General features: G+C 46.7%; 1 protein-coding gene across 2 annotated transcripts in view; it reads right to left on the bottom strand.

The window, feature by feature from the left end:
- LOC149354192 (uncharacterized) overlaps positions 1–17,289 on the bottom strand; it is a 37,314-nt gene extending 20,025 nt beyond the window's left edge. For both annotated transcript variants that reach the window (XM_089583147.1, XM_089583146.1), the window contains exons 1-2: positions 16,905–17,289; positions 9,527–9,902 (exon numbers count right to left, since the gene is read on the bottom strand). In XM_089583147.1, coding sequence (XP_089439273.1) covers positions 9,527–9,902; positions 16,905–16,987 — 459 coding nt within the window. In that variant the 5' untranslated portion in view covers positions 16,988–17,289. The remainder of the gene's footprint in view (positions 1–9,526; positions 9,903–16,904) is intronic.
- Positions 17,290–18,226: the final 937 nt, after the last annotated feature.

The raw sequence follows: 18,226 nt of genomic DNA, 5'->3' as shown, positions 1-18,226 counted from the left end.
CGAGTATTCAATTACAGGACACTTCATGATGAATTTTCCGATAAGTAAAAAAAAAAACAATTACTCGCGCAAAGCGCTTTGGGCTACTGAGCATTGGAGTACCAAGGTCGACACCGGCCGTCTTGGGGGAAACTAAATCCGCTTACTGCTGCTGTCATGAGATCGGTCAGAACATGTCCAGTACCGTCAGAAATGCTCGGAAAGCGACGGATCTCCTCGGCAACGGTCAGAACGAGAGTTGCAGACAGGCAGCTATCGATAGTCTGAGCCGAGGGGAGCACTCATCTCAGTCCGAGCTAAAATCGCGCGAATGGACGGCATCTATTGACACAAAGCTCGTGTTTCCATCTGCAATACGAAGTGTCGATACTGCGGAATTGCGAGGACACTGCCTTTGCTGAGCAGGTCCGGTGCAAGACGGGGACGCCACCGTGGACGCCATGCATGCTCACGGTGATCACTCCGCACTGTCAGATTTCACCGGAAGTTTAAAAATACTCCCTCATACGGCTGACAAAACAAACCGTTACGGAAACTAAAGTACAGTTCTTCTGCGACATATACGCTTCTAGTTCAGGAAACCTAGAAGCACCCTACCAGCCCAACAGTTCCGTAGGGGTCATGTCTGCAACGTTCACGAAGGAGAAAATATGCCTAGCTGGCTGGGTGTTTTGATAATGCATCGTCATCATCATCGTCACCATCACGTCTGACTGCGCCCACTGCAGGGCAAAGGCATTTCCCATGTCTGTCCAATTAACCCTGTCCTTTGCCAGTTGCGGCCACTGTATCCCCACAAACTTCTTAATCCAATCCGGCCACCTAACTTTCTGCCGCTCCTTGCTACGCTTGCCTTCTCTTGGAATCCACTCCGTTACCCTTAAGGACCAGCGGTTATCTTGCCTTCGCATTACATGCCCTGCTCAAGTTCATTTGTTCCTCTTGATTTCGATTAGGATGTCATTACCCGTGTTTGATCTCTGACTCACTCTGCCCTCTTCCTGTCTCTTAATGTCACACCTGTCATTTTTCTTTCCACAGCTCGCTGCGTTGTCCTTAAGTTAAGCTGAACCCTTTTCGTTAGCCTCCACGTTTCTGTCCCTTAGGTGAATACTGGCAAGATACAGCTGTTGTATATTTTTCTCTTCAGGGATATCGGTAAACTGCCATTCATTATCTTAGAGTACCTGCCAAGCTCCACCCCATTCTTATTATTCTGTTATTTCACTCTCGTGATCCGGATCTGCAGTCACTACCTGCCCTAAGCAGATGTATTCCCTCACCACTTCCAGCACCTCGCTGCCAATCGTAAACTCCTGTTCCCTTCCGATACTGTTGAATATTGCTTTAGTTTGCAGGTTAATTTTTAGGCCCACCGTTCTGCTTTTCCAGTCTAGGTCAATGATCGTGCTTTGCAGTTCATCTCCTGAATGACTTAGTAAGGCAATGTCATCAGCAAATCGCAGATTACTAAGGTATTCTCCATTAACGCTTATTCCCAACTATTCACAATACAGGTCTCTGAACACCTCCTGTATATAGGCGATTTTGATAATCAAAAGCCCTCTGTTGTATCGGCGCAGCGCTTATCAAGTGTGCTGCACTTCGCTACTGTGCGCCGCGTATCTGATGTTCGCGATTACTGTTCACGTGTGCAGTTGCATCGCTGGCCAACGGCATGCCTCGTTTGCATCCAGACTGCCTTTATAAGGTGAAGCCACTGAATTGTTTCTGTCTGTTGTGTTCGTGTTGCTGCCCGAATAAATACTTGACTTCACGGCGTCTGAGTCCAACACCCTCCAACTTGAAGCTGAGGATGTCAGAGCGTTCAGCTGCTCCCAAATTTCTCAAGGGTGCAATTTCTTTGCAATGTAACGCAGATTATGTAAAAAAAGGTTATTGGCGTACGCAACAATCCTCACAATCAAGTCGCTGTATGCGAATCAAAATGTTCTGAAATATCTCCTGAAGGTTTAACAAATCATACAGAGCTTGACGAAACACCCTAACTTTCTTCGTTTCCGAGCATGTTATTACCAAGCATTGCGCAAGCATGATTGAGTTCAATTCAGTCAACTTTATATTTCCAGGGAAAAATACATTCTGGAGAGATCCCAGGGCTAAAAGCTGTTAGAAAGAGCTTTATTGGACTGAAGAGCCTCTAAATGGCAGTAGAGACGGAACGGAACATAAACTGAATGAAAGCGAATAGCACGAGGAAATTTTCACAGATTGTCCGCAGATTTCAACAGCACGTTGAACAAATCTGTATAAATATCAGTTACACGAACCAAAAGTAGTGAAAACGAATTCTGTTAGAAGGTAACAAGTAAAAAGAGAAAGCGACAAAATAGGCAAACCAACACTCAAAATGCACGCGTAGCAATAATAGCAAACAGAGGCCCATACAACTTAACTATGTGTTGTGTCCCCTTATTGCTTTGTGTGTGTAACGACCACTCGCATCCTCCTCCTTACGACCACTCGCATCCTCCTCCTAACGACCACTTGCCCCTCGTCGCACGCTGTCGCCAGATGCCCCCCCATGGTGCGCCCCCGCATCCTCCTCCTGTTTTGGGAAGCCACTCCCTCCCGTGGACGCTTCTCCGCTCCCTCCTTTCTTCGGGCGGCCAGTTCGGCTCCTGCCTCGGTCGACGCTGGTCGCACCCTCATCGGCTTTAAATAAACGAAGTCTAAAAGTACCGTGTGCGTCTTTCGCTGCATTCAACACAGCGACCGGACACGACAGTGGCGACGAGAAAGTGGATTCGACCCGCGCTACGCAACGCTATTGACAAGCCATGGCTACGCGAGGGTTTCCCAATCAGATACCAGAGTTCAACGGCTCATCGTGGTCATCGTGGGTTGGACGCCTTCAGTTCTACTTTGAAGCTAACAACATCACAGACCCAGCCTTGAAGAGGGCCAACCTGCTGACGCTGTGCGGGGAGCAGACCTACGATACTGTCTGCGCCCTTATTCAGCCAAGCACACCAGCGGCAGTGTCTTACGACGACATCGTAAAAGCGCTGCAAAAGCACTACGACCCAAGGCCATCCGAGGTCTACAGCCGGGCTCGCTTCCAACGACGAGATCAACTGGGAGGAGAAACTGTGAGCGCCTACGTAGCCGCGCTCAAGAAGCTCGCTGCCGACTGCAATTTTGGAACGCTGTCGACAACAGCTACCGGGCAGGAGGGAGACGCAGCTTCTTCTGCTAACACCACCATGCTTCCCTTGGACGTGATGTTACGCGACAGATTTGTGTGCGGACTGAGTGACGAGTCACTGCAGCAGCGCCTGTTCGCTGAGAAGGACCTCACATTCAGCAAAGCTTACGACATCGCCGTTCGAGCGGAGAGCGCCGGTCACCAGCAGAGAGGGATTCGCCGGAACACCGAGCCGGTACACCAGACAAGCAACCAGGTGCGCAAGCCTTCTGTTGTCGTAAAATCGGTCAAAAAGGCACAACGCTGCTGGCGGTGTGACGACCAACACAACCCCCAGGGATGTCGATTCCAGTCAGCCACGTGTAATTTTTGCCACAAGCGAGGGCATATCGAAAGAGCATGCATTACGAAACGGAGACTTGCCAAGATAAAGTCACCTTCCCAGCCTAATCACAGCGTCAACGCCTCAGGGAATACGCCGCTATCTGATCTCCATGGAACAACATCAGCAACACCATCTGTGTTGTACGACCTGAACACCATGAATCTCGGCACGCGACCGAAGATTTTTACAGAAGTAAGCGTACATCACCAGCTGATTAAGTTCGAGGTGGACTCCGGCGCAGCCTGTACTCTGATCAGTGAGGACACGTTCCGAACTTCATGGCCATCTGACGCACCAGCCCTGCAACAAGACGACACGCACCTGCGAACGTGGTCAGGACAGAATCTGCCACTATTGGGCTCTGCCAACGTGCAGGTTAACTACAACGGCCAGACCCATACGCTACCTCTGCTTGTTGTGAAGGGCACAGGATCAAGCCTTCTAGGGAGAAACTGGTTTTCTCCACTAGGCGTGATGATATGCGGCATACACCAGACGCCGAGCCAGAACATGGTTGAGCAACTGCAAGAGAAATACGAAAGAGTATTCTCGGAAGAGATTCCAGGAAACGAAGGGCCCCCGGTCACACTGGAGTTGTTGGACAACGCGCAACCCAAATTTCTGAAGGCCAGGCCGGTGCCGTTTGCTCTCCGAGATTCAGTTGAAAAAGAGTTGGACAAACTGGAGCAGCAAGGTGTCATCGAGCCGACGCAGCATTCAGAATGGGCCACACCACTTGTCGTAGTTCGCAAGAAGAACGGAACCATACGCCTCTGCGGAGACTACCGGAGCACCGTCAATCTTGCGACTAAAGCGTCCTCTTACCCGCTACCGACACCTGAAGAAGTATTCAGTGTACTGCGTGGCGCAAGAGTCTTCAGCACATTGGACCTCACCCAGGCGTATCAGCAGCTGAAGGTGAGCGAGTCAACTGCTGAATTATTGGCAATTAACACACTGAAAGGCTTGTACAAAGTCAAGCGACTGCCTTTTGGCGTAGCTGCAGCCCCGGCCATATTTCAAAAATTCATGGAGACAGTGCTTCAGGGCATCCCAGGAGTTTGTGTCTACCTTGACGATGTCATCATCAGTGGCACTTCCACTGAAGAGCATGCAGTGCGCCTAGAGCTCGTTCTCGAAAGGCTAGCAAACGCTAATTTGTGCATAAGCAAATCGAAGTGCTGTTTTGCGGTGCCAGAGGTGCAATTTCTGGGACACCGAATTGATGCGGAAGGCATTCACCCTACCGAGGACAAAGTGCGAGCGATCACAGAAGCACGAGCTCCAACAAACAAGCAGGAGCTACAGGCTTTTCTCGGACTCTTGACGTTCTACGACCGGTTCTTGGAACAAAGAGCTACCGTGGCCAACGACTTATACCAACTCCTTCGGAAAGATGTGACATGGACATGGTCGCCACGCCATCAGCAGTCATTCGATGCCCTGAAAGACCTGATTCGAAGATGTACAGTCCTCCGCCACTACGACGAAAGGAAGCCTCTGCTTTTGGCTTGCGACGCATCACCGTACGGAGTCGGCGCGGTTCTATCGCAAACTGACGAGCAAGGAAGGGAAGCTCCCATCGCCTTCGCCTCACGTACGTTGTCGCAAGCAGAACGCAACTACGCGCAACTTGACAAAGAAGGGCTAGCCATCGTCTACGCGGCGACACATTTTCACCAGTACATTGCCGGCCGGAAGGTGACCTTTATAACCGATCACCGACCGCTATTGGGCATTCTGGGACCACAAAGGCCTATGCCACCAACTTTGTCTCCGCGAATGACACGTTGGTGCATCAAACTCTCAGCGCACGACTACGCTCTGGTCTACCGCAATGGGAGTAAACATCAAAACGCCGATGCGCTAAGCCGTCTGCCACTAGACGCAACTGTTGACGAACCATTTCCACCAGGAGACGTTCTGATGTTCGAAGCACTGCCAGAACCTCCGCTTACAGCAGGCACAGTTGCAGCATCTACGCAGAAGTGCGCAGCTCTCCGGCTAGTTTACACAGCTGTTCAACAAGGCAACGTGCATAAACTCAAAGGGGACAACTTCGACGCTTACCGCAGGCGAGCTACAGAGTTGAGCACCCATCGCGGCTGCATCATATTTGGGTCCCGAGTTGTGATGCCGAGAGAACTACGCGCACAAGCTATGTCTCTCATCCACGCCGGACATCGGGGCATCGTTGCAATGAAAAAGTGTGCCAGAAGCTACATGTGGTGGCCTGGCATTGACAACGACATCGAAACAGTGGTGCGAGAATGCAAGCCTTGCCAGAGCAGCCGGAGCGCCCCGCCGAAAGCTCCTGTCCCAGAATGGGAAAAGCCAGACACACCATGGCACACACTGCACATTGATTTTGCAGGACCAATTGAGGGCTGCACTTTCCTTGTGGTCGTAGATGCCTACACAAAGTGGCTTGAGATAAGGCAAATGGGACAGACGACTTCGGCAGCAGTCATTGACAACCTCCGATCACTATTTGCAACGTTCGGCCTGCCGCGCAAGGTAGTGTCGGACAACGGAACACCGTTTGTGTCTGCGGAGATCCTCAAGTTTTATCGCGACAACGGGATCTCATCAGTTACATCGGCCCCCTACCACCCAGCGACAAACGGACAAGCCGAGCGCTACGTAGCCGAGCTAAAACGCGCCCTTGAAAGAGATCAGACAGGCTCGCTGCAGCGCCGCCTTGCGCGCTTTCTCTTCAAGCAGCACACGACGGTTCAGAGCACAACAGGCGAGACCCCCTCGAAAATGATGTTCGAGCGTGAAATGCGAACCCAGCTCACAGCCATCCTCCCCGAGCCAAAGGCAGAGACGTTCCGGGAAGAAAAAGCAATTCCGCGCTGCGGCACGCTTAATGAGGGGCAGCGCGTCCTCGCCCGACAGTTTCTGAAAAAGCCACGCTGGGAGGAAGCTACAATTGTCAGACGCATAGGCCTGCGCTCTTGGCTCGTCAACATACATGGCACAGTAGCACGCCGACATCTCAACCAGCTGCGTAGATTTACGACGCCGTCTGAGAGCTGTCCGCCAGCGGAGAGAACACGTGCACCATCTTCCCACATAGCCTGGCACCTCTTCCCGGAAGAAGAGACTTCGCCCAGGACAGACCTAGGAGACACAGCGAGCAACAGCCAGCCTACAAGTGTTTCTCCCCCGAGCGCACAAAGCCAGCGCGCCTCCACGCGTGAGCGCCGACCCCCTGCACGATACCAGGCAACTTTCTAAGGGGGAAGGAAGTGTTGTGTCCCCTTATTGCTTTTGTGTGTGTAACGACCACTCGCATCCTCCTCCTTACGACCACTCGCATCCTCCTCCTAACGACCACTTGCCCCTCGTCGCACGCTGTCGCCAGATGCCCCCCCATGGTGCGCCCCCGCATCCTCCTCCTGTTTTGGGAAGCCACTCCCTCCCGTGGACGCTTCTCCGCTCCCTCCTTTCTTCGGGCGGCCAGTTCGGCTCCTGCCTCGGTCGACGCTGGTCGCACCCTCATCGGCTTTAAATAAACGAAGTCTAAAAGTACCGTGTGCGTCTTTCGCTGCATTCAACACAGCGACCGGACACGACAGACCGGACACGACACTATGCTAGGTGTTTCAGGGAATATTTCTTGTAATTTTCAAAAACAGCCTTTTTGGGATACAAATTTTCTGGCGTGGTATTACCAGTCATGGCGGACAGCAGAACACCGGTGAATCGTTTTAAGTAGTAAGCTGGTTAACTAATTTTTATTAATTATTCATTTATTTATTTATTTTTGCATACTGCAGCCCCTTGGGGCTATTGTAGGAGTGGGGTTAACAATTTGTGAAAATAGCTGTGTACAACACACACACACACACAAAAGATTACATCTAACATGGTTGAATACATAGCGCGAACAATGTGACAGGCAGTAACTAATAAATTGAAACAATGCACAAGGAACACAACACAAAAAAGACATCATGTGGCACCGATAGCTGTTAAAAATAAGTTTAATAGAAGTGACCGCGTTATGCCAGGAGATAAGTTCCAATGTTCAATAGTACGAGGAAAAAACTGTGTTTGAAATTATTAGTACGGGCGAAGTATGGCTTAACATTAAGGCTGTGATGACTCCTGGTTGATCCGGGATAATCAGGGATAAGATGGACATAAAGCGTGACATGATAAAGTGAATTGACGATGCAGTGCAAGAACTTCAGTGAATCCACCTGACGGCGCACGGACAAGGGGGTTGGATTCAAAGCGGACAAGGCACAAGAAGGTGGAAAATAGCGATCAGATCGACGATGTTTGAACCTGATGGCTTTCCTTTGGATGCTCTCGATTTGATCAATTTCACATTGTTTATGAGGATTCCAGACGGGAAGACGCGTATTCAGTTACGGGATGAATTAAGGATTTGTAAAGTAATAGCTTAGTTTCTTTTGGTGCATTAGTTAACGTTCTCCTCAAATTCCCAAGTGTTTTTAGTGCTTTTGTACAAATGAAATTAATATGTTTCGCCCAGGATATTCCTGGCGCGTTGAAATTGCCCATCAATATCGAATTGGACAAGTTGAACTCTTGAGTGTTTAAATAATCGTTTAGGCTGTGACAGAAGAATCAGGAGGACGGTAAATAATACCAACTACAATGGACTGCTTGCTAAGAAATAGTTTGTACCGAATGAATTCGACATCTGGAGGGGCCGGTAAGACTGTGAACTTGAGTTCTGAGTGAAAGAGAAGCGCAACACCACCCCCTTTGCCATACTGTCTGTCCGCCCGAACCGCCACGTAGCCAGAAGGCGTAAATTCGGAATCATGAATGCCATCATGCAGCCACGTTTCCGAGATGCCCACAACATGAGGGGAATAAGAAAGGGTAAGAGACAGAAAATCTGCATATTTATTTGTTATACGTCTAGCGTTAAGGTTCAAAACATAACTTTTCATGTGCGTATTTGGGCAGTCAAGGGACAGCAGCCGACGATGACGGTGGTGATGATGGTGGTGAGGCGGCAGACGGCGAGCCGGTAGGTCTCGTGGAGAATCTACGGGCTTTTTCAAGGGTATCCGAAGAATTGTTCCAAACGTAACAAACTTCGTCGATAAAAACGTGATCGAAGCGCAGCTTCACTGCAGAGCCGCTATCACGAAATGGCTTTGACGCCTCCCAAAGTTTTTTGCGAAGTACGTGGACATTACGAGAGTAATCTTCGGTTACATGATAATCAGTGTTTTTAAAATGATAAGCATTTTTTAGTATAGTGATTTTCACGGAGAAATCCAAGATTTTCAGGATGACAGGGCGCGGGTCATCACGTGGCATACCGATCCTATGACACCACTCAATTCTCGGGCATTTAATCTTCAACCTCTCGGAAATCAAATTTAAAACTTTGCTCAAAAGGCCCTCGCCGTCTTCATCTGATTCTTCAGGGAGGACATGCAGGGTGATGTTATTTCGCCGAGATCGGTTTTCCAGATCATCGCTCTTCTTACTTAGCCGTGCCACGGCATCAATTAAAGAAATAATCTCAATGTATTTTGTCGCACGGTTCGCCTGGAGCGGACTAGAGCGCAGCCACACGAGATTCAATACCTTCGAAACGATCATCTACAGTTTTCTGAAATGTTTTTATGTGTGCAACATCACGCGCTAACAGCTTCTGACCTTCTAGTAGTTCGAAGTGCATTTGAGCAATTCTACCGCTCTCGGAAGTATTTGCTGCAAGCGTGCTTGTCTGGGAGCGCGTCTGAGCGCATAACGACAGACAAGCCGGGCTCTGTTGAGTTTTGAACGATGGCGTGTGTGCAGGAACTTTCTTGGGCGGACCGGGGTTCAGTTCCACGTCACCACTCAGAGGAAGCCGTCTTAAGCAATACGCCAAGCGCGATGAACAAGAAACAGCAATATGTGGGCACAAGACCAACAGAAAAAAACCGATCATCTGATCTAATACAGCGAGCAGCTTTGCGGTAACATACCTGCACAAAGAAGAATGGACAGGTAAGCATCGTGCCGGTACTGCTGTTCTTAAGCCCACTGAAGAAGAGTTCCGGGAACAGCACTTTTCTCTCCTTGGTAGATGACGTCATAGAGCAGGCGCAATCGGTGATTCGTTGATCCAATGAAGCGTTGGCGTAGTCAGATGTATGGCAGTCAGAAGCGCGCAGTGGGATGACAGGCGCATCGTCCAACAAGCCAAAGCTAACACAAAAGGTGATAGGGGCAGTGCAGGCACACACTGTCCATGCGATGCACGTGCCGACCATGTAGACTGACACCAGGTGGCCACAAAGGAACGTTGTAACGAGGCGGAGCAGCACAGCATGTAGCCGGTACAGCCAGGCAGCCGAGAAGCTGCACAAAGAAGAATGGACAGGTAAGCATCCTGCCGGTACTGCTGCTCTCAAGCCCACTGTAATTAACTTATAATAATTGACTTTCATACGATTAGGTTCAGGCGCCTAGTTACAATTAGAGATTTGTAGCCGGTCATTAGTAATAGCCATGTCAGTTTTTAGGAATTCGGAAACGCGATTATCGTCGGCGCTGTGGCTTGACAAAATTTGGCTATATCCTGCCAAAATACATGCGCTGTCGAAAAGCATGCAGGCAAACAGCAAACTTCCCAGTGCACGTAACCAGTCAAAAAAGCCAAATTTTGTCGAGCCACAGCACCAAGGGTAGCCGCGTTTTCGAAATTCTAAAAGCTGACATGGTATTTCTAACGACCGGCTACAAACCTCTGATTGCAACTAAACACCTAACTTCGAAAGTTAATTATTAAAAATCAATTACCAGCTTACTACATAAATGATTCACCGGTTTTCTAGTGTCTGCCAACACTAGAAATTCTATGCTGAAAAAGCCATATTTTTGCCTAAAGAATATATTTTTGAGAATTCAAGCCTTCGCTGAAACACCTGGTATATAGAACAAAACGTTTTAAGCTCATTTGGGGAAACTTTAGCTAAAAATTTATATGTATTTAAAGTGGATGGTAAGCTGTGTTGTAGTTTTGTAGTTTACAATTATTCCAAAAATATCGAAACAACCAGAAATTGGTGCTTCGGGTACAGAATAGGCGGATCTTAAATTCTTAATGTGTAGTACTTATTAAGAAATCCTTAAAAGCAGGAGAAGAATGGTAAAACGAACGCAAAATTCGAAAAAAAAAGATTAGATCTAAATTTATAAGCTTAGAGGTATACCTCTTAGCGTATTAGTCAGCGAAAGCAGACTGGCATTAGCGACGGGAGGTTTAGATCTGGCAGTCCCATTGTGACGTTTCACAGGCGACTGCTCGGTTGGGCGTCTCAAAGGCAAGTTTTGGCGTCTGCATGCTCACGTGCACACCCGTCCTTCTTCCGCTAACGGTCTTCGGTTCGATCACGTTCCCGGCACACTTCACTTACTCCAAGGCCCCACTTGCGCCAAGCAAATAGTCTAGTTCCCAGTCTTGTCTTATTCGCAGTCTTAACCCTCCTTTGGTTTTGAGGAAAGGAAGGGCGCATAACTGGCTCACTGGGTCAGTGGACAACTCAATCGCGCTTTAGGGTACGTGGTGGTGGTGTATACATAACGCGTTACACGGCTGCCGCTGTATCCTTTAAATTCTCTTATATTAAATGGTTTGTAGAAAGCTATTGCTGCTTTCGCTGTAAAACTTACATGTGTTCCAAAAGCCCTTCGCACTGAAATTCCTAACAATATTGCCAGATGGAGCGCTGAAAGCTTGGTCGCAATGCATTTTGCATTCGGCTATGATTAATAAACGAACGTTACTATTGTTACTACAGAATACAAGATTACTAAGTTACTGTTACTTACTGTTCAGAACACTGAAACGTGAAAAATTGTCGACGTCTATGGGTGAGGTGCGTCTCCGCAGTCAACGCAAAGAGTCATGGGAAAATCGTCTGCTAGCTACTTCCGGTTCCAAATTATTCAACAGATTGCATGTTTCGCCCTATTCACCGCGCAAGTTGACATCGTTTATGCGATAAATAACTCTTGGAACTAGTCACTGATTGCACTGAAGCATCGAAAGAGAAATTCACCTTCGCCTCATGCGCAGTCTGCAACTTGATTCCCCTTGTAGCCTGCCGCAGTTGTGATTTTAGGGTGACGAAAGGAGCCGGGTACCTAACGCACTTTTCGCTCTAATATGGTACGTTGCGCTGCGCACGGCTAATCACACATGCGATTGAAGTAAGTAACGTAGTGACCTTGACTTCATGCAACGTATTTCCAACGGGTCACTAAAAGCAGTAAGTACTCGATAAAACATTTCTGCTCCAGAACACGCGGGCAAGCCATTTCATTTTATTCACTCAGCTCCGTACAACACAGCGTGGCATATATAATCTAGCGCCTCTACTCTCCTTTGCGGCATGTTCCTGCTTGTTCTCGCATGAAATGCCACCTGTACTGCATCTGGAATAACAAAAAGGCGACAAGGCGATTTATTACTGCACCATGCGATGTGCTGAGACGCGCGCTGCGCGCAGTGGCAAATATGGGTCGTCTGCTAGCACACACTGGCGGCTCTACCCGCTGTCAGGAAAATACGAGCATCGTCTAATCAGCTGCACAGATTGCAGTTTATCAAAGCGCGGCCAAAAACGGCTGTTAATGATTTATGCGCTAAACATATCGAAACGCACACGAAATCATCTTCAGCGCATATGCTCAAGAGACATGGGCTATACGGCGGCCGGCATATATCAACCATGAAAAAATACGCTTACCTCTCTAGATTGTCCATTTCAGCGCTCAGGTCATGCAGATACGTAGTACGGGCTTCTCTTTCGATGCTTCAGTGCAATCAGTGACTAGTACCAAGAGTTATTTATCGCATAAACGATGTCAACTTACGCGGTGAATAGGGCGATCGAAACATGCAATCAGTTGATCAATTTGGAACCGGAAGTAGCTAGCAGACGATTTTCCCATGACTCTTTGTGTTGACTGCGGATACGCACCTCACCCATTGACTGTACTGTACGACGACCTACAGATAGCTTACACATCCTCGAACATATCAACATGTGAAAGACAAATACAGCTAACAATAAATAAACTGACAACATCGGCAGACAGAAATGGTTTCCGATTTTCCCCACAGAAAACAGTGGCCATTCCGTTTTCACTCAAACGAGGCTTACAGGCAGACCCCACCCTACACCTTAACGAAATAGATTTACCTGTAGAAAATGAACATAAATTTCCAGGCATAACATTTGACAGAAAACTCACTTTCCTGCCTCATATTAACACGTTAAAAAAGAAAACTTCCCGATCACTGGACATACTCAAAGTCCTTTCACATAAGCACTGGGGTTCTGACAGGGCAGGCCTTCTAAAAATTTATCGCTCTGTGGTACGATCCTCATTAGACTATGGTAGTATAGTATATGGTTCAGCAAGGCCATCGTACCTGAAACGACTGGACCCAGTGCACAATTTAGGTTTACGTCTTGCAACTGGCGCTTACAGGACGTCACCCATAAATAGTCTTTACGTTGAAACAAATGAACCATCTCTTACAGATAGAAGAAGCATACTTACATGCTCATACGTTCTAAAAATCCGTTCCCTACCAAAACATATCTGTTACCCTGTTGTTACAAATTGCCCATCGAGAACACTGTTTAATAGCAAACCACTAGCTATCAGACCACTCCTCCTGCGTTTTGAAGAGATGTGCCAAAACCTCGGCCTACAAGATGCATTACCCGACATTGCTCGAAGACAAGATCCACTGCCTCCATGGTACAATTTTCCTAAAATCTGTGATTTCACCCTTACTCAATTTCATAAAAAACAAACTCCACGACAACATATATACTACAAGAATTTCTTGCACTCGATCAAAAATACAGCAAGTTCACAGATTTTCATACAGATGGCTCAAAAACAGATGTTTACGTAGGAAGTGCAGTGGTGCGAGGTAATTCGGAGAAAACAGTAAGACTTCCAAATTGCGCATCCATCTTCACTGAAGAATGTTACGCAGTCTGGGTGGCCATAGACAAAATATTAAAGGAGCACCTCACAAACAGTATAGTCTACACAGATTCCTTAAGTGTGCTTACAGCTCTCCACGCTAGAAACGCTACCACTCCTATTCTTGGTGACATTATACACAGCATAGTAACAGCCGCAGCTAAAAGACAAAATATAAAACTCTGCTGGGTCCCGAGTCATATCGGAATAAAAGGGAACGAGAAAGCAGACTTGTGCGCTGCTCAAGCTCGTAGGATGGAAACAAAAAAAGTAAACATACCTTTTAACGATTGCATAAAATTAGTACAACGGAAATTAAGGAAGAAATGGCAGTCGGCTTGGAACAGTGAAGTCAATAATAAACTGCACTTAGTAAAGCCGGTTTTAGGGGAATGGAGGTCGTGTGACCACCAGGAACGCTTCAAGGAAGGGATTCTCTGCCGTCTCCGAATAGGCCACACTCACCTTACACATAACTTCCTGCTAACAAAACAAAACAAACCTGTTTGCGAAGAATGCGGAGATGAACTTACCGTTAACCACATTTTATTCTCTTGTGCGAAACTGGAAAAACTAAGAAAAAAATACTTCACTGAATTTTATAATGAATGCATTCCTTTTCACCCAGCACTGCTTTTAGATGATAATGCCATTGTTAACATACCTTCTCTTTTTAGCTTTTTAAAAGAAGCAGGCGTGCTTGAAAAACTGTAAATTTCGATCCGCTAGTTCACTTTATTAAGTGATACATCTCAGCTACTTTCTCATTCATGAGAAGAAGGCTGAGGTTTTTATTTGTCTGGTTGGGAGCCTCGGGATCCTTGGCCAGGCAAGGATAGGCGCTGAGACTACCTGACCTTCTTAGGGCTTTTAACATTAGCCATGTCTAAGTTTCGTTTCTTCCGTTATTACTAGGTAGTACAGTATTATTAGGCCATCTACACCAGCGATGATTTTTAACATTTTTGAAAATTCTACAGAAAACTCATTCTATACCTTGTGCTTGGCGCATGATGGCCTTAGCTGCCTATGTGCCATAAAACCCAACACAACACAACACAAGACTGTACTGTACAGCCTGCTGTTCCCAGCCATGCCATTATGCAGACGGAGCTTTTACCGCATTAAAAAAAACATTTAACCACCTTCTCAAGTTTTGCAAAAAAAATAGGCTCATTTTTTACAAAACTTTGTGGTGCCTGTATTATTAGCCCGTTCGGTACCTTAAATACGGCTTTAAAAGTCTGTTTTTGACGCCTGAAGCATCCTGTTTTAGTTCATCAGATAAACGCACAGCACGACTGAGAAAGGTTGGAAGAAGTGTTTATCGTGTGGGTCAATCTCTTTGCATCAGATATTAAAATCAGTGACCTGTGGAAAAATGTTCGCTTGACTTTCAGTGCACGCTCGACGTGCATCCACTGACATTCTTTTGGAATAATAAATAGGCAAGCGGACAAAGACGAGGGCTGTACCGAATTTAACAAAGCTGAAAAAATTAATACGACTAGGCGATTTAGTGGTTGGTGATTGTTTATAATTTTTTTCAACACTTAACTTTCATCCTATCGTGAAGTTAAACTTTCTTATACCTGACGCAGCCGCGAAATTTCTCTCGTGGACGTAACCCACCAAACATCGGAATAGTGTGACAAAATTGTTGTCCTAGCCGCTGCGGTGGCTCAGTGGTTATGGTGCTCGGCTGCTGACCCGAAAGACGCGGGTTCTATCCCGGCCGCGGCGGTTGAATTTCTTTGGAGGAGAAATTCTAGAGGCCCGTGTACTGTGCGATGTCAGTGCACGTTAAAGAACCCCAGGTGGTCGAAATTTCCGGAGCCCTCCACAACGGCGTCTCTCATAGCCTTAGTCGCTTTGGGACGTTAAACCCCACAAACCAAACCAACTAAAATTGTTGTCTAGGTTGTGGAAACGTTGCATGTTTAATTGGAATGTTATACATATGGTAAAGATTAACAAATAACCCTAGGTAGCGCTGAAACGTTGTGACAGTGTTACTTTTCTGTTTTGGTCAGACGTTATTACATTGTTCCTAACTTTTTTTCGTGTTTCTGAAACATCACAAACAAACCTTGCAATAACATTTACTAAGCCTAAATAAACTTTTGTATAATGTATATGCGACATTCCCTAAAAAGGTAAAGTAACCCTGCAAGGCCAGTTATCTGCCACTCGTGAGAGTACATGGCCTTAGTCAACAATATGCAAGGAGCAACGGAGGTGACGTTAGAGCACTCCAATATAGGACAATACATGCAGCTCATACACTAACCACCTAGCACGTCTCCGCTACGCTAAAGGTCTCTAGTATTAGAATATTTTAGCATAACGTTCCAATGTAACATATAACGTTACTGCAACTCACGAGCAGAAAACAATTTTATAACATTATTCTGTAGTTCGGTGCAACCTGGGACACAATACGTTGTATTGTAAGCAGTTTAAATATTACATCATACTAATATTATGCTCTAAATGCTATTATAATGTTCAAACCATAACTATTAAACAAAATTGCAATTATATTTCAAACATCGCGTCCCAGCACATTTCCACAGCTCATATAGTAATTACGTTCTTCAATCAGAACCATTTTGCTAAAACCTCTCAAATAGTGTCTGTCATAGACTGCACGCAAAGCTACAGAACTTCATCAGAAAACTGCTTATTACCCATTCACCACTACCACCGATATGGCCCACCCTTTCTGGCGGGCTGTAAAAGAATGAGAATATGGCATCCGTTCAAAGGTGAGTGTATGAGTCGCATGTATTAGCTCTAATGTAGTGTTCAAGTGTAACCCTAATTTCTTCTTGTTCCATGCAAAGTGATGATTAAAGTTGTGTACTCTAATAATCGATGGGTTTCTTTACTATTTTGCGAGAAGTTGCATATATGTTGCTTAAATATTTAACTAAGAGTATACCTAAACGTTATAGCAACGTTTGTTTGTAACGCTCCACAAACGCTACAAAAAAAGGATAGAAGAATGTATTAACATCTGACCAAAACAAAAAATAACATCATGCCAACTTTCCGATGCTACCAGGGAAAAATACGTAAGCTCTTCGTTAAGCATCACTGTCTCTACACTTTGTGAAGCGCCGATGTGGAATGCAGCACTCAGCGACTGCTGTCGCCAGCAGCGCACAACAAAAACCGATACACCAAGCCGGCGAAAATAATGACGTGCGCCTTTACTCTTGGTCCAAGATCGTTTTCTTTTTCTGTCCTTCCGCCTCTATACAACTTTGAAAGTTAAAATATTGCATTTCGGCGCTTAATCGGGTAGGCACGAAAGACCGCAACGCCTGCAGTCACAAAAGAAAATACCTAAAATAAGCTCCGCAGCGGCAGCTGGCATTCGGGCAGCAGGATGCGAACTGCAGCTTCGCAGACAGAGTATAGATCAGCATGCCACCGCAGACGGCAAAATCCAGCCCTCCATTTACGGTATGTGCCTCTTCGGTTTATGCATTGCGCGACGCTTCGTGCTGTGCCCAGCAGATCGTATCGGAGAGAGAAAAAGAGAGGGACAGAAAGCGAGAGAGAGGCGCGGTGGGACTCTGCGCAACTTCCGTTACGATAGCCGCCTTCTCACGCTCCATTTCCTGGTTGCGTCACACGTATGTACACTGCAGGTGACACCAATAACGCGCTGCGACTAACTCTGTGTGCCTGTCCTAGCTCGGACCGCAGCGGCGCCTCACCCTCATGAAGTGGTACAGGCCGCGTTTGCGTGGCGTACGATCTCACCCGATATGCCCACGTGACGAGTTATAACGTGTAATAGCGTTTTAAACAAAACATAAGTGCGTTAAGTAGCCCCGCTGTACTGGGGGGAAAAAAATAGGCACATTACTGAACCTAAGCCAGCATATTGGTCCTCATCACATAGTTTGAGGGTCTGCGAATTCGAAAAAAAGGAAAAGTAAAAACCACTGGTTCAATTCGTAGTGATTACACACAGTTGAAAAGCGGTGCGCGAACTGTAACCGAAAGTGCCGTTAGACTAAAATTATTATCTGAAAATTGTTAAATTAAAGTGTTAAACTAAAATTTTTGCGAATAGATTTCAAAAACTCATGCTTGTATCTCTCAGTTGGCTGAGCCCGACAGTTGCAGTGGGACCTCAGTTTACACTTCTGTACCACGTAAGCGAGGCATTTTTCTGGTCCCGCCAGTGAGAAAATTGTTCAGTACACCGCCTGCAGCTTGGCGCGGTGGAACGCTCAGGCCGACGACGAATATCCTCCGCGCAATGACTCACCGCACCTCGAACCAGGCAAGCACTGACGCCAGATCTGGTGCGTATCCGGAGTAGATAACTCGCTGTTTTATTGACTACCACGTATTTGGCAAGAAAAATTCTTACATCTTTGCGACAGTGTGCACTTGCGTTTCCCGTTTCAATTTTAACAGTGTTTTTTTTTTTATTTTGCAATGCTTTCGTTTGCCGTGCTAAGCGTGTAATGTCAGGTTTTTACCTAAAAATTTCGTTCGGCGTACAGATCACTACGACTGTCCAGATCAAGCTTGCCTTTCACTCCAGCATATGACAAAGTTAAATGCTTTTGCAAGATGTGCATTTCCGCTTATTTCTGGTTTTTAGGCCGACCACCGTTAGAACTTTCTCGTCCCCCAAAATTTAATTT

Source organism: Amblyomma mixtum, chromosome 3 (genome assembly GCF_055824585.1).
Source record: "Amblyomma mixtum isolate Tamu chromosome 3, ASM5582458v1, whole genome shotgun sequence".
Taxonomy (NCBI): domain Eukaryota; kingdom Metazoa; phylum Arthropoda; class Arachnida; order Ixodida; family Ixodidae; genus Amblyomma; species Amblyomma mixtum.
This window is presented reverse-complemented; position numbering and strand designations above follow the sequence as displayed.